The sequence below is a fragment of the Pteropus medius genome, unplaced genomic scaffold (genome assembly GCF_902729225.1).
Source record: "Pteropus medius unplaced genomic scaffold, Ma_sr-lr_union100, whole genome shotgun sequence".
Taxonomy (NCBI): Eukaryota; Metazoa; Chordata; class Mammalia; order Chiroptera; family Pteropodidae; genus Pteropus; species Pteropus medius.
The window spans coordinates 17,029,152-17,046,246 of record NW_024354875.1 but is presented as its reverse complement, the minus strand read 5'-3'; the positions used below and the strand labels follow the sequence as shown (position 1 = coordinate 17,046,246).

The following is a 17,095-nucleotide window of genomic DNA, read 5'->3' as shown; positions in this document are numbered from 1 at the left end:
ATTGTTGTCCCAATGTAATTATTAATAGTGCCCCTTTTACTATTAAAAGTGTCCTGGTTTGAATAATAAAGTATATGATCACTTTGTGTGTAACGCATATTCTTTTGCATTTAGATTTCCTCCATTCTCAGTCTTAAAATTAATTTATGTTCAAGAATAATTTGGATTTTTGCATTTGTCATTAGGTTAAATACCGAGAAAATTTTGACAAAGAGAAGGGCAAGACACCAAAATACAATCCAAAAGACAGCCAGCTCTACAAAGTCATGAAAGATGCTAATAATCTTGCAAGTGAGGTATGTTTTTTTAATTGTGGTAAAATATATAACACTAAATTTGCCATTTGAACTGTTTTTAAGTGTATAATTCGATAGTATTAATTACACTCACGATTTTGTTCAAGTACCACCACGATTTCCTGAATTTTTTCATCATCCCAAATAGAAACTCTATATTAAGCAAACAACTCCCCATTCCTCTGACAACCCAGACCTTGGTAACCTCTAATCTACTTTCTGTCCCTATGAATTTGCCTATTAGAGATTTCATATAAGTGGAATCACACAATATTTGTCTTTTCTTTTGTCTGGCTTATTTCACTTCGCATAATGTTTTCAAAGTTTATCCATATTGTAGTATGTATCAGAACTTTTTATGGCTGAATAATACTCCATTGTATATATAAACCACATTCTGTTTATCCATTCATCTGGTGAAAGACACTTGAGTTGTTTCTACTTCCTGGCTACATGAATAAGGAATGATTTTTCATCACCATCTCCAGCATTTGCTACAGGATGGCTTTAAAATGGTTTCCATTTGTGTTTTCCATTTCTTATTAATGTGATTCTCTTTTTTTTCCTTAACATGCAGGTTAAATATAAGGCCGACCTGAAGAAACTTCACAAACCTGTGACTGACATGAAGGAATCTCTAATAATGAATCATGTCCTGAATACAAGCCAACTCGCCAGTTCTGTAAGCTCAGTCATTTGCTCCAGAAACAGCTGGTTTCACCCATGGCAACTAAATTCCTTCTCTGAGCTCACATGAATCTCCATCTCTGCTACTGAGACACTAGATCTTTAGAAAGCTCTCTCTTGTTTCAGTGCTCTCTTCGAAACTACATTAATCTACCACTCCTCCACTGATTGAAACACCTCTCGAAATATAAAAATGCTCCTATTTTTAGGATATTTAAACCATTTTGTTTTTCTTTAACCAATCCCTTTCCTCCTTCTAAGGACATCGAATTACCGTTTGGAGTAGTTTCTTCCACTTTTAACTTTTCACATCTAAAACCTACTTTGAAATAAGCCAAATAACCTAAGTGTTTACTGACAATGCTGAATGTGGATCTTCATCCTTTGAAACTTTTTCTTAACCCCCTATTTAGTGTTTGCTAATTTTAATTTGGTCTTGATGCTGCTGTATAAATGTCTAATCTAAAAAGGAAAAAACAGGAATGCCAAGTGGCTTTTCCATCAATGTGCCTTTTTTGCCACCTTTCCCTCAGTACCAGTACAAGAAGAAATATGAGAAGAGTAAAGGCCACTACCACACAATACCCGATAACCTGGAGCAGCTTCATCTAAAAGAGGCTACAGAACTGCAGAGTATAGTAAGTTGGTCAAGGCCGACCATTTATCTACAATGTCAAAAACGTTCTTGGATTTCCACCCCCTCAGGATAATAGCTAGTTTCAGTAACCATTGTTTGAGAAAAAGCCTGAAGTTATAAGGGGCTGTGAACTTAGTAACATTTTGAAACAAATTTTTATGTTATAAATGATAACAGCATCGACATATATTGGGAAACAGTGCCTGTATATGTAGTTCAGATTAATGACAGGGACCGGAAGCATAAAGATTACATTGCAAGGAGACAGACCCCTTACAATAACATCCATATGTCCCCATAAGTCTACACCGCAGGTAAGGAAACATCACAATGAGTGATTGGGAGGCTTAGGAAAATTTTGACCAGAGAAGTGATAAGATCAGATCTACCATTGGAGTGGTCTCTGGGTATTTTAGAAAATGCAAAATTTGTAAAATAATTGAGGTTCTCAGAAGAGAGGACCCAGAAAAGGAGCTCGCTATCACATGGCCTCCTGTATCAAAATTCAGAATTATTCGAGTTCCCTATTGGGCATTAACCAAGAGGGCTAAATTACTAGAAATGTCATCATGTCATCTGTAAAGCAGCATGTGTCCCCTGGCCTGTATATTAATGTGTTGTTGCAAGAAAAAGAGCTAATATTAAGCAGTGCCATTAAGATGCTGCATGAACAAAGGCCACTGCCCTTTGAGGATGCGGAGATTGTATTTGTAAAATAGTGTTGGGAGTCTTTGGAGAATGTCAGGTTTATTATTCAGTCAGTCAACATGTAAACTAGTTTTCGTTTTTATGCCAATTTACATTGGTTGCATTAAATATATGACTGATTATGACCCAGATAGAGCTACTGACTTATAAATAAAGTTGCATGCATTATCTATTAAATCAAGACCCTGGGTCTCTGATAACAGTTCTTATGAAAGAAAAACCAGAGATTTTTTATCAGAAATATTGACTAATGCTATAGTTAAAATGTTCATATATATACATATCAAATCTTGGCCAACCTTATCCTACGAGCAATTTTTCCTAGGCATTTCCTTGCCTCAGCATTTCAGTTTGCTGATCTTTCTGCAGTAATTCTTTCGTCTCCTTAGATTGAACACAAATCTTGAATCTGAAACCAAACAGGAAACTGTTTTGATTGGCAAAGATGCCACCCAATCGGAAGAATGTAGCAGTTAAAAAACACTATACTTAAACTGGTCTCTGTCTACCAATTGACTAGAGGAGAGATATCTAATAGGCTTTTCATCACTAGGTGAAATACAAAGAAAAGTATGAAAAGGAACGAGGAAAGCCCATGTTGGACTTTGAAACACCAACATATATCACCGCCAAAGAATCTCAGCAGATGCAAAGTGGGGTGAGTCCTACAAAAACGTCCCTCACAACAAATACACCATCAAGCCGATGAAAACAATCTCTGCCCACAAATGTGTCCAGCCTTCTGTTATCCAAAACTAGTAGATGATGGAATTTTTTAACATGTGATCACTAAAATCTTTTCCATCTCAGAAATCCTATGGTTCAGTTATCAAAAATGTTCTGAATAGTAAACATTTTCCATATATGTTTTATTTTAACTATAATTTTTATACAATTAGAACATATCAAACTGTTCCTAATACTGGAATAAATTATATTAAATATGCTTTTTTTTTGATGAATGAAAATTCCCTCTGCATAGACCCAGTGTGGGCTTTGGATTGCTTTTCTCTTAATAGGAGGCCCCAAGCCAAGCAGAAGGAGACTAGTGATCGAAATGTTTACCAAAACATTAAAAGTCAAGATGCCATATTTCCTATTTTGGAAATGTAAGCAGAGCAATCCAAAAATAATTTTGCCTGCCTTATCTATTCAGTGATTAAAAATAATAGGTCATGATTATGAAAAAGGCTCTCCTTCTAGGTTTTTTTTCCCCTTGAGTTACTTCTAATTCAGAAATAAAATCTTTTGTTGCTTTAAGAAAAATATCAGAAGAGATGACAGGAAACTCAGAGTCTTCCTGGTATGTCGGTCCTTCCTTCTGCTCTCTTGGAAGGCCGGCCCTAGTCACAGCATATAACGGATGAATGCAGGGCCCATAAAGTTTCTCAACCTCTGCATTTCCTTAGATCCATTTTCTCTAGACAAAGTATTTCCAGAACAATCAAACATGTTTCAGATGTGCGACCATTAGCAGAACAGTGATCAAGTTAAGAGGCTATACATAGACAGAAAATGTTGTAATATTTTTCTACCTAGGATTGAGCAATCTTTTTTTCTCTCCTACTCACATTAGAAAGAATATAGAAAAGATTATGAAGAGTCCATCAAAGGCAGAAACCTGACTGGCCTGGAGGTCACACCAGCTTTATTACATGTCAAATATGCAACCAAAATAGCCAGTGAGGTACGGCCCCGTTGGTCTCTTCTTTCCTTCTTGATCCAAATAATTGCACTAACACCACTCATCAATGTGTTCCTTCTACCGTTTTCACCAACACCTAACACTGTGAGTTTCAAATTGGGTTCACATTTGGTACAACCGCATAATGTATTATCTGTGTTAATTCTTCTAATTTTAAAATAAATACCTAATAAAATGTGCTTATCTTACCATTCTATAGATTTCTAGTTTTATTAGATATTTAATATTAACTGATGAAACTTATACCCTGGCTTCATTCATACCTTTATTTACTAAACTATAACTCTAAAATTGAAAGGTTTTTTTTTTGGCCCTTTACTAGAGAACAACTCGGGCTTTCTTGTTATCATTGTTGCTCTTATGTTGTGATATAGAAAGAGTACAGGAAAGATCTAGAGGAAAGCATCCGTGGGAAGGGTCTCAGTGAAATGGAAGATACGCCCGACATGCTAAGAGCAAAGAATGCCACTCAAATCCTCAACGAGGTGAGCTCACAGCCAACTGCATGCATACAATTAACAGAGCATCTTCTTCCTAGCCAAGTTACACACATACACACACACACACACACACACACTCAAAGAGATGAAAGAATTTTAGAATTTTAAATTCCATATCTAACATGAGTATTACCATTAAAAAAAATATATCTTAATTTCTAATGAGTTGGTATTCGTCTGTGTCTATAGTGGCTATCACTATCATAGTGTTTCATCTAATATTATTTGATTCAATCTTGATTAATTTGGTGTGCTCATTTAAATAAAAACACCTAAGTTGTATACCAAAACAGATTTAAAATTTGCTTTATAGTGTAATTTTCTAAATAGAGGATGCTAAAGTGTTCAAAAGGAGGCTTTACATCAATCATGTTTCCTAAAATAGGCTTTGGTGGTCACCACTCTGTCTTACCATTGAGAATGGTGAAGGTGAACACTAGCAAACAAGGTGGCCTATTATGTGGATTTATATTCACTCTGTACATTTATTACTGAGTCGTGAAAGTTAGGTAACTTTTTTTTTTTTATGTCATTATAGAAAGAATATAAGCGAGACCTTGAGCGAGAAGTCAAAGGAAAAGGCCTGAATGCCATGGCCAATGAAACTCCCGACTTTATGAGGGCCAGGAATGCTACTGATATTGCCAGTCAGGTCAGTGTTACTATTTCATGTCAATCTTTCAAAACAGTAGCTGTGACTACAAGGACACAGTATTGTCCTTCAGTTATCTTATTTGTTGGTCAATGACAGTCAAATGCATGTAGTGTCATTCTTAAACATCTGCCTGGTGGAATCCATTCCGATAAAAGGGTCAGGGCCCCTTCTCCAGGCCCGCTTCCATCTGCCTTTCTGAGTTGATAGCAACAGGAGACATTCAAAGCAAAGGGCAGAAGTTAGAGACCAAATAGCTGCTTGGAGCTGGGGCAGACTGACATCTTGGCCTTTTTTCAGTCAATATGCTCCTCATTTTGCACCAAGAATTCCTTGCTTAGGATATTTTGGGAGTTCTTTCTTTCCCTCTTTCAAGGCCTAATTTAAAACACAATTTTTAGGCATCCCACACTGTCTAATACTGATTGGAATGGACCTTTTGTTTACTTTTCCAGCTCTCAGTTCTTATGTATATAAACAATCCATGCCTATCTGTTGATTATCTCTTTCCTTTCCCATTACCTCTCTCCTCCACCCTATTCTGCCCCCATACTCAACTAGATAGTAAGTCTTTCAACAGCTAGAACTCAACCTTTTTTTCGGAATCTCACTTTTTAGTATAAAGCTATAAATATAACAGGAAAATCATGTCTGTTGAATGGCAAATGAATGAATCCTTTTGGAAAAAAATACTTTTGCACATTGTAAACATTTACCCAATTGTTCGGTGTTCTTTTGCAGATTAAGTATAAGCAGTCAGCAGAAATGGAAAAAGCCAATTTCACTTCTGTGGTTGATACTCCAGAGATCATTCATGCCCAACAAGTCAAGAACCTTTCAAGCCAGGTAAGGACACTCATCAGAATATCACTCATTGACCCCAATCATAAAGAATGAAAGTCTTTCCACTAATACCTAAGGAGATTCTTTCAAAACATAGTTTTGCCCAATAAAAAAGAAGGAATTCATCTATGATGCTTGAGTCAAAGTTGAGATTTCTGCATTAAAATTAAAATAGATTATACGAGAGAATTTTAAGGTACCGAAGAGCTCTTACATGGTACTACCCATAATAAATGAATCAATATCTTAACATGTAAGTCTCTTATAATATGGATGTAAAATTTGTGTTCAAATCTGGAAGAAGCAAAGCACTTGGATTATCTATTTCTTTAAAAAGATTGAGATTAATCCATCAAAACTGACCACACAATCTGACTGATTCTTCCTATAGTGGATAACTCTCACAAGTCCCACAGAGAAATGAAGAAATATAGGATGTCTTTCTTACAACAGGATGTACCCTTATTTGTTTTAATCTCCTACGATATCAGGAGTCTGCAATTTATTTGAGTAGCCCCAAATTAGAATTCGTGCTTATCTTCTGATCCGTGAGTTCTAACGCAGTCCTTACCTGACCTGGCTTTGCTTTAGAAACACCTGGGAATGCAGATTTTCCTAGCCCCACCCTGGAAATTTGAAGTTAGTAAGTCCGATGTAGGTCCTGGAATTGTTTTATTTGTTTATTTATATTTTGTTTGTTTTTAATCTTCACAGACGACCTCTTAATGACAATCGGGTTGGAGGGATCATGAGTTAAAACCCTTTATTAGCAATATATAATTTTATATCCTAAAGTTAGACATGAAAAATATAGTTATCACTAGAGAGTGGCTTAATTAGGAAGCAGATATATTCAGATGGGAGAAATGAACCTTTTATTTGGTATGTAAGGTGTGGGGAAGAATTTTATTACCAAAATTACATGGGCCCCAAACTACCACATTGCATTCATCGGGGGAGCCAGGAACGCCAACATTCTTGGGGCTGTGAGAGGCGCACCAGCCAAATAACCCTCTGTCTTTTGACATTGTTAATCTTTAAGGAAAACCTCAGCGTGCAGGCCTTTTCCAGGGGGGAACTAAATGAATCACTTACTGTGCTCTTGCATGCTCTCCTAGGCCTCTCCTTGCCTGGTTCCCTAAGGCCTAAAATGTGCCCAGGCAGGTTACCTCCTTCCCAGTTCAGATCAGTATTTATCTCTGAGTGATGGAAAGGTGCTGGTGCTTTCCAAAAGTTGCTTCTTAGTTTCCACTGGGGAGTATGCGTTTTATAACTTCTAAACCTTACACCTGGGGGTTAATGCAAGCAATATGAGCTGATCCACAAATTCAGGTTGATATTCTAAACACTTCACACCGGGAGGTCTAGGACTCCATCCTCTCAGAAGACCGCCAAGTTCCATGTGCAAACCGATTGCCCCTCTCAGTGACTGGCACTAAGTCTGCAAAGCAGTTAAAATAGCTTTTACTTAATCTTAAAAAAAAAAATTAAGAAAAGAAAAGAAGGACTGGTTCTAGCCTTTCCCCAGGACAATGAAAATGCTTTGCTTTACATATGCATAACTAAGAAAGGTCATTCAGGTGACTTTTTCCTGAAGTAAAACATCTATTCCTGGTAAATTGCCCTTCCTTTCCAGAAATCTTTGCTTTAACTAGTTTTCTTGTTAGATCAACAAAATCCAGGCAAAAAAATCTCTTATTCATTGAAACTGCTTCTTGCTTGTTTTCTTCGAGTAGATTAAATTTTCTAACACTTATGAATGTAATACAATTCAGATAGAGAAAGAGACATAGAAAAAAGTTTTATCCCCATTACAAAAGGTGCTTGACAATTCCCTCAGCCCCCAGTCCTACACACCCCAATTTTTTGAAAAGTAGAAGAAACTGGAGCTAAATCAGCTAGAGAGAAAAGTGAAAGGGCTTAGTGACAAGCAATAAAAGAAAAATCAGGCTCTAAGGCAAAGTGTTCCACTTATTTTAAGCTGAGATGATCAGCTCAGTCATAGGGATTGACTGAATACATGTTTGGAAGAAGAACAGCCCCTGTGGGCAGTGTCTCCAAAGGCTGGGCAAGGGTGGGAAAGCCCAAGGACAGTGATGACGGGCTCAGAGCTGTCCTTGGCCAGTCAGTTGGTTGGTCGTTTGGTTGTGGTGGTAGCCCCAGGTCAGTTTAGTAGAGCCTCCAGTCCTGCCAGGCCAGTTTCTGCAAAGTCAGAGATCAGAGCTGTGTTCTGGAATAGCCTGCTGAGTCTGCCCTCCTGCTCAGCCCTATAGTCAACAGCCCCAACCATGCCTTCTCATGGCTCTGCAAAAAATGTCCTTGTCATCAATTAAGGCTGACTTTTGGGAGGCCTCTGTTGATGGCTCTTAACTCTCCTGCTTTTCTCTACCTGTTTATTGAGTGGTCTGGCTCCCTCCAGTTCACTGTAGGCATCCTATCTCCCTCCCTGCCAGGAGCCTTGCTGGCTGTCACCTCCCTCATGTGGACCAGCCATCGAGTGCCTCCCTTGGCCAGCTTTGTCATGACAGTGGGTCTATTAAATACCTGGGCTCGGTTCTCCAGGAAAGAAAAGGCATGGTGCTTAGTCACCAAGAGGGCTCTGCTTTATTACTCTCTAATATCCTTGAACCGTCAAGAAAATACAAAGGATTTTCCCTCTGCTGAGCAGAAAGGGCTATTTGAGGTCCCATTGGTCCATATCTCTTTGGTGTTTACCATCCTCATTTTTGAAACCTATTCCCAGAAAAAATACAAGGAAGATGCAGAGAAGGGCATGCCATATTATGAAACGGTTTTGGACACCCCAGAGATGCAGAGAGTTCGGGAGAACCAAAAGAACTTCAGCCTGGTAAGTTTTTATTGAACCTACAACATAGCACACTGGTACCTGGGATGGCACAAGATGAGGAGGCTGCCTCTGGGCACACACATTTGAGTATTCGACTTGCCATGGGGCCATGGAACAGCCCCCACAGCTCAGACCCTCGGCCCACGAAACGTGTGTGCCACTCTTCTCCAGGCTCACCTTGTATTTCAATCCCAAATCATAGCATGAAAGATATGTCACTTTGCTGGGGCTTATCACCAAATATGAACTATCACCATTTTCCATTAGTGGCAACATCTGTCTTTTCCAAAGTTTATTATAAGAAGGGGTACATTTAAAACAAACAAACAAACAAACAACTTAATTTAACACATTACAAGTTTTAGGGTTTTTAAAAATTAATTTATGCACAAAATTCTTATTAAAGAATTTCCCTTCAGTTTTCAGACCCTGATTATTGTGGCATAGACGTTATTTTAAATATAGGATTTTAACCTCCTTCACACAATATAGGACAATTAAAAATATGTAAAAGTGTTGAAATATTAACAAGATGTTTACTTTCTTTATAGCTCCAATACCAGGGTGACCTTAAAAACAGTAAAGGAAAAATTACAGTTGTTCAAGATACACCAGAAATACTGCGTGTTAAAGAAAATCAAAAGAATTTCAGCTCAGTATGTTTACTATTTACTTTCCATTTAAGGCTAACCTAATAATTCCATTCTCTTTAAAAATATACTAGCCTCACGTTGGCTCAGACAATTAACATTTAACCTCCCCAGTTAATACTAGTCATTATTTGTTAAAATTCCCCATACTTTGCTCTAAAATCACTCCAGAGACGATTTGAACAACTTACATCTACTAACAAAGTAACTTTTCTTTCTTTAAATTTTTTAAAGCCCAGAACAGTAACATGTGTTGTCTTCCTCCCAGATGATGGATTTCTTTTTGACATTGTAATTTCTTTAATTATCCCTCCCCAAAATAACCAACTGTCTTTATATTTCTTTAATGGATTCTGTGTTTCATATGACCATGGTTTTTTTTTTTAAATCAAAATTTTCTGACTTTCTCATTCTATATTAATACAATATGATAATCTTAAAAGAAATCTCAAAATCTGGAAAGTGGCCTACGTTGTGTGTTTGAGTTACTGATGCTGACATGAAAGACATCAGATTCTCCAGCATTTGCCTAAGCACATTCTCTATAGTGTCTTTTGTTTTCACAGAAGTCATGTTTCCTAGTCTCTCTACAGGAATTGCTGTGTTCTCCTTTGTTATGTGTAACATTGTCCCGATTCTGAATGTCCAGGTTTTATATAAAGAGGACCTCTCACCAGGAACAGCAATTGGAAAGACACCTGAGATGTTGAGAGTGAAGCAAACACAAGACCACATTAGCTCGGTAAAGATGCCCATTGTGGACTCACTTTCAATATTTTCTGCCTGCCTTTGATAATTTGCACTGATCTCTGAGCTGCACTCAAAACCTTTGTCACCAGAGGCAGCTTAAGTTGCTAAAATTGGAGCCTGTGGCTAGGGTCATCTCACAGTCTCTTTGACTGTGGCACTTTACATGAAGGGAAGGTCAATATGGAAAACAAAGAGGCCTGTGTCAGGGTAAACTGGAGCAGGACGGTGGTTAAAGTGCAAAAAGAAACAAAACAAAACAAAACAAAAGCACATTTTATTCAGGACTCAGTAAGGAACTGGACTCAATTTCAAATACAGCAAGGAAAAGCGAGAATTTATAGCTGGAGAATGGGGAGTGGGCTTGGGTGGGGAGAGGATCAGTGGATGGAAAATTACTCAGAGAAAAATTCAGGGGAATCGAGGCCTGTGGCTAAACCCACCTAACAAGATTCTTTCTGGAGGAAGGGCAGGGTGGTTAGACTTCACTTGGGGGTGGTGAGGGGTAAGGAATTTGGTCAGATAACGAGGGTGATGCAATATCGAGGGTGGGGCATTCTGGCTAAACTGACTTATTGGGATTCTTGCTAAAATTGGACAATGCAAAGATTGACACCAAAGTTCAAAAGTCAATGCCTAGTTGGAAAGAGGAGTCAGAAGAACCTGACTAAAATTTGGTCAAGGAGAGACTCTTTGTCACTTGTAAGAAAATAAAATATGTTAGAATCAAAGAATCAACCTTCCTGGATATATGTGTGTGAATGTATCTGTCTTCATCAAACAAACTATTAGGTATGAAAACACAGGACTACACAGGAAAGTCAAGGGCCTACAGCTGAAGTATGGACCCCTGACCTTACCCCACCCCCAGAAAGATAAGAGAGTAATCAAGTGTCCTTGTCCTTGGCATTGTTCTCCTCTGACCCAATATCAGAATGTGGCTGTGTTCAAACTAAGGATAGAGCTTGTGCTATTTTATTGTGATTTTTTAAATTGTGGGGCTACTAAATAAACACATGCGTATGTTCCCCTTTTTATATCTGCAGGTGAAATATAAGGAAACAATTGGACAAGGGACGCCAATCCCCGACCTGCCAGAAGTGAAACGTGTCAAAGAGACTCAGAAGCACATTAGCTCGGTAATAGCCCATATGTTCAGCATGCAACTGTGCAACCAGCACCCTTGCCATTGCTGCCTAGCTCCATCTCGCCCCTGCTACCTCTACCAAGGGCTTCCTGTACCTTAGGGGTGGCGTGAACCCTCCTTTGGTCCTGAGAGGGGCACTGCAGCTTGACTTGCCCCTGTCTCCCCACCCCCAGAGAGCACTCGTGTCTGCGCGCGCGTGCGCGCGCACACGCACACACACGCACACACACACACACACACTTTTCTCATTCATAAGCAGATTCTAAGCAATTGCTGGATACTAGCAAGAGATTGTATTAAGTCTGGGAAATAGCTTATGGCCAATAAAAGGTGAAAACCTTGTCCTCAGAGATTCTCCTGGGCCTTGGAAGACTGAACTCTAACCTCCATTAGATGACATTTGTTATTTCTCTTGCACGTCATTCATATTATTTAGACTCATTCTCTTTTCACTCCCCGCTTACCTTCTGACTTCCTGGTGGTACAAATATTACATTTAGAGTTTTCTGTCCACAAATCCAAGAAAACTAGCCCTTAGCTCCTTTGTCACCTTTGATTGCAAGCCCCTGTATTTCTCTGATTTTATTTTGTTCTGCTGTTTATAATCGGTTCTGCTGCCTTGCTGGGTAAAGAAATGCAACTCTGTACCAAGGCAGTAGATTTTTAATGATCCTTAAAAGTTTCCTAGCAAAACGAAGATATCAACACTAGTTTGTCAGTGATTTTAGAAATTCATCTATGACACAAACCTCTAGGTTTTTTGTGTAGCTTCCATCCCAGGCTCTAGTACACCATAGAATACATCCACTTAAAAAGAGTTTATTCGCTCCTTTAGGCTGAAAATTCTTAATGTTCAGAGGGAAGGAGGCAAAAATAAACTGTCTCTTCACATTAATGGTACCTACGAACAAGGGGTCAGCTAGGAATTTTCTGTAGAAAATACAAGAAAAACAGAAAATTCTCAATAACCTTGAAGAAATAGAGTATTATGTGCTCAGAAAATTTTAAACCAAGCAACTTATTATGTAAAATAGGTTTATTGTGGATTTACTCTACTGAAGACACTAATACTAGATGTTATAAAGTGGAGAAATTTTTCTCATTGTTGAATTTATTACTACTATTTAATGCATTTTAGGAATGTACTAAATGTTGACTATAGAAAATGCATAATTTAGTATACGGTTTTCAAGATAGTAAAATTACTACTTTGAAAAGAGGTGTTTGTGGAATTTTTTTCCTTATTTCTTGAGTGTCATATTTGAAAGCGAGATTGTTGTTATGAGTTTCCACCAAATAGCACACATGTAGCTGTAATCCAAGGATTCGTGGTCATTTTTACCTTTTTGGGTATTCTAATTATCTCCTACAGGTTATGTACAAAGAAAACTTGGGAACAGGCATTCCAACCTCTGTCACTCCAGAGATTGAGAGAGTCAAACGCAATCAAGAGAACTTTAGCTCGGTATTTATAAATATATCAAATAAGAAACTCCATTTCCCATTTTTTAAAAACATTACCAGAATAACCCATCATCCTTTTTCAAAAAGTAACATCTTAATAACAATTCTGTGTGTGTGCGTGTGTTTGTTATTACCTGGCCCAAACCATCTGGACTTATACAAAGTGTTTCACTTTTCTGATGGTCCTTTAACACTTTCAGTGACTGACGAGTACATAGATGTAAAATACTGTTAGTAAAATTAACACGAGATTCCTCATCATTATACTCATATCCTATAACTCAATGCTTTCCATTGTATTTTTTCATTCCCCGAATTAGCATCATAGTGTTCATTAAAATTGTGAAGTAAAAAGTAAAAGCACTTTCCTTACTAAACGTTATCCACTAAAAAACTCCCCCCTCACACACACCGCTGCCTTTAAATTTCTCCCTTCCTTAATCTTTGTACTCATTTTGAGTGTCTTCTGGGTACTTTCTTGTATCTCACAGGTTTTGTACAAAGAAAATTTGGGGAAAGGAACCCCAACACCTATCACTCCAGAGATGGAGAGAGTCAAACGCAATCAAGAGAACTTTAGCTCGGTATTTATTAGGGGACGAAAACTAAAATCCCTTAATTCCTATTTAAAATAATATTTTAACACATTACAAATATCTGATTTTTCTTCCTATAAGATTACTAAATTTATATAATGAAAATAATGATACCAAATATTACCTAAGTTTCCAAACCAAATGTAATTTAGTATTTACTTTAGTTCTGGTGTGAAATTTTAACTCTTGTTTTCCCTAAAAACATAGCTATTGATCACTTTCCTTAAATGCCTATAATACTCAGTGTTTCCTTCCTCAGATCCTCCTTGAATAACAATAGGTGTTTCTAACTGGTGTGGCACAGTCAAAAGTAAAATCTAACACCCCTTCGAAAGGTCAATGTAATTAGAATTGTGTTGGTATTTATTCTGACTCTGTTTGATGTTTTTTATGTTTGCAACTTTTCTCAAAAGAATGTGATTCTTAAACATTTTCATTCAAAAAACAACATAGTAATTCATAGTAACTCAGAAATACAAATTTCCTTGACTCAGCTATTTTTGTATACCATGCAAGATATAATTGAGCTTTCCTTTGGAATACTTTTAAGATCATTGAAAACTAATATTTGTTTAGCTTTTAATATTTGTTAATATTTATTTTATTTTCCCAAACCTACCTACCTCTTTCTCTCTCTCTCGCTCTCTCTCTCTCTCTCTCACTCTCTTTCACTCTTTTTCTCTTGGTTCCCTAATTTAGAGTTACCAACAACTTATTATGGATATTAATTACAATTAACTTGAATGCTATTTGAAAAGGCCTAATCCTTCTGTCTTTGAGAGAAGGCCTATATAAGTAAGTGATTCTTACCTGCAGCCTGGCAGCTATGTCTGTATTAATGCCACTTAGGGACAGACATTACACTGAGTGTGACTATATGTCCAAAGGTGGTCTATAGTTGTTCTATTCCTTAAAGTTATTTAGACCTATTTTATGTAATTATGAAAACAAATATAGTTTTAGAGATTATTTTAAAGGTTAAGTTTACCTAAAAGACGGGCCCAGGCTGATTTGATTGTTGGTTTTGTGCACACAGATTTTGTACAAAGAGAATTTGAGCAAGGGGACCCCTCTACCTGTCACTCCTGAGATGGAGCGAGTCAAACGCAATCAAGAAAACTTTAGCTCGGTATTTGGCAGAAAGCTCCTTTAACTCCATATTAAAAAAATAATAATAACTTTCTATAAAACAAACTTCTCACTATGAGTATCTTTAAAATAATCAACTTAACAAATTGTTTAAAAAAAAAAAATCTCATCAACTACGTCGTTCTGTTTTCCAGATCTTTAACTACCATTTGATTCTAATGTTTTATATTTTCCATAATAGTTCCTTAAAACTTTTAATTTATTCCTTTCTTTCTCTATTCACCTTTCATGTTACTACTGGGACTTTTGAAGTTAACTCATGTTCAGAAAAAAACCCAAATACTGTAGCTCTTATTTACTTTTTTTGGAACTCTTTTTATTCGATGTTTCTAGGTTATCATTGCAGGAAAAGACACAAGATCAAGTCCACATGTAGAAACAGTGGTTCTTGAACAGATCGGATCTATCTATCTTAACACAGATCCCATCTGGATAAACAGCAGTACTGGAAAAGAAAATAGCTCAGTAGCAGGACCCAAAGCCATCTCATCTTGATACTTGAAACAAACCATTCCATGAATAGAAATCCAGACCTTCTGATTTTTTCTTAAAATACACAAATCAGATCATAAGCTTATAGTTAATGTTTTCTCTTGTATTATTATTGTTGCTAAAAACCTCTATCGTCCTCAAGGAGCCTGTTGAAACTTCTATATAAGAATCTTAGATTCAGATCTAAAATTCAGAATCAAATCTAATCAAATGTCATTAAGAAAACTTAGCTGGATTTATTTTGGAAGGTGAGGTGGAAGGAAGTTTGATCCAAAATGTGTTTTTATTTTATTTATTTATTTATTTTAGGTGAGGCAACCCTTGGTTGACCTCACAGATTGCAAGGACCTTGTCAGCTTACAACTCCTAATTTTTTTATTTTTTACGCCTATAGCACTTGGTCTTTCTAGGTGGTCTCCCATCCAAGTACTAACCAGGCCCAACCCTGCTTAGCTTCCAAGATTAGATGGGATCAGGCTTGTTCAGGGTAGCATGGCCGTAGACCAAAATGTGTTTTAATTGTCACTTTAAATATTTTCTTAAATTTTAATTCTTTCACATAATTAGATCAGTAACTTTCTTTGGTCCCACTGTCTTTTTGTTTTGTTATGTTTTCCTTTGTTTTTGTTTTGTATGTTTTCCTATTCACTAACAACATTTTGATTTTGTTAAATTTTCAATATAAATTAACATTACATTTGGAGTGTTATTCACTGTTTTCTCTGTGGGTTTATTACTATTTTTTCTTCTTTTAGAAAGGTTTTCATTAATTTTCAAAATTGTTTTTAATTATTTTCTTTTATATTAGAGTAAGTATATTATTATTTATATCTTAATAACCCCGATGATCCTAGACAATTTCTTTCTTTTTTTTCCCTAAGAAACCATTTAATGTTAATTTTTACACAACTTGCACTTAGGCAAAATTGTCCAGTGACGCATAGAACCTTCATGGTACTATGGGAAATAAACAGTACTATGTAGTAAAACATTGACTTTTAGACTCGACCACGTCTACAATGTGAATTTTCTCAGCAAAGACCAATTCTGCCATATTGCAGAGATTTAGCCTGGGGTTTTAAATATCTGTTATTCTGTGAAACAGATGTTCTGCGTAGGGAAAATAAATATTTGCTAATCTAATTTACAAATTATCTTTCTATTGTACACTATGCATTTCAGTGCTTTTATGAAATTAGTATTCATATTTTCTCTCTTATTTCCCGTTACATGAAACAACATTTAATATATGAATTAGACTAAAAGTTGAATATCAAATACACTGGCGCTTTAGCTAAGGAAATATGATACATGTTCTCATGCAGATCTGTGCTTGAAAAGACAGGTTGACTTGGTGAATTTGTCTTTCCTGTTTGATGTTTGTTGTCTTATACTAGATTCCCTACAAGACAGGGAAAAGGCTATTTTGACTGCTCTTTGTTTTTTCTGGATGCTTTCTTATGTTGTGCAGGTGTTATATAAAGAGAACCTCGGGAAAGGGATCCCGATTCCCATCACTCCAGAGATGGAGAGAGTCAAACACAATCAAGAAAACTTTAGTTCGGTATTTAAAAGAGAAAAGAAAATCCCTTAACTATTTTTAAAACATTTTAAAAACATTAATGGCTATATTTTAAAATCTAATCAACTTATCCCAATAAAAACTGTGACACGTCTTGTTCGCAACTTAATGCTCCATTTCCTATGATTGGTTTCCCCATTTTGTTTAAACATTAATCACTTGACTTAAAAAAAAAAAGTGTTCAGTATTATATTCCAGCCTTTAAAAGCATAACATTCTCAATGTCTAAACATCCACATTTATCTTGCTTTGGCAAATTTGATCTGAACGTAAGCTTACAAAAATTTATTCTGCAACAAACTGCCTCACTTCCTATTTTAACTTTCTCTGTTCCTATGGTATTTGTACAGATATTTTCAAGTTTCTTTTCTTTTTTTTTCTTCTTCTTTTTT

At 36.6% G+C, this 17,095-nt stretch overlaps 1 protein-coding gene and 1 pseudogene across 1 annotated transcript in view; one reads left to right on the top strand and one right to left on the bottom strand.

The window, feature by feature from the left end:
- Positions 1–17,095, top strand: part of NEB (nebulin) — a 191,705-nt gene that overhangs the window by 164,020 nt on the left and 10,590 nt on the right. Inside the window, exons 138-151 of the mRNA XM_039855663.1 lie at positions 186–296; positions 874–978; positions 1,517–1,621; positions 2,882–2,986; positions 3,905–4,015; positions 4,408–4,518; positions 5,072–5,185; positions 5,927–6,031; positions 8,772–8,876; positions 9,428–9,532; positions 10,176–10,268; positions 11,320–11,412; positions 12,793–12,885; positions 13,376–13,468. Coding sequence (XP_039711597.1) covers positions 186–296; positions 874–978; positions 1,517–1,621; positions 2,882–2,986; positions 3,905–4,015; positions 4,408–4,518; positions 5,072–5,185; positions 5,927–6,031; positions 8,772–8,876; positions 9,428–9,532; positions 10,176–10,268; positions 11,320–11,412; positions 12,793–12,885; positions 13,376–13,468 — 1,449 coding nt within the window. The remainder of the gene's footprint in view (positions 1–185; positions 297–873; positions 979–1,516; positions 1,622–2,881; positions 2,987–3,904; positions 4,016–4,407; positions 4,519–5,071; positions 5,186–5,926; positions 6,032–8,771; positions 8,877–9,427; positions 9,533–10,175; positions 10,269–11,319; positions 11,413–12,792; positions 12,886–13,375; positions 13,469–17,095) is intronic.
- Positions 15,507–15,625, bottom strand: LOC120597343 (uncharacterized; annotated as a pseudogene).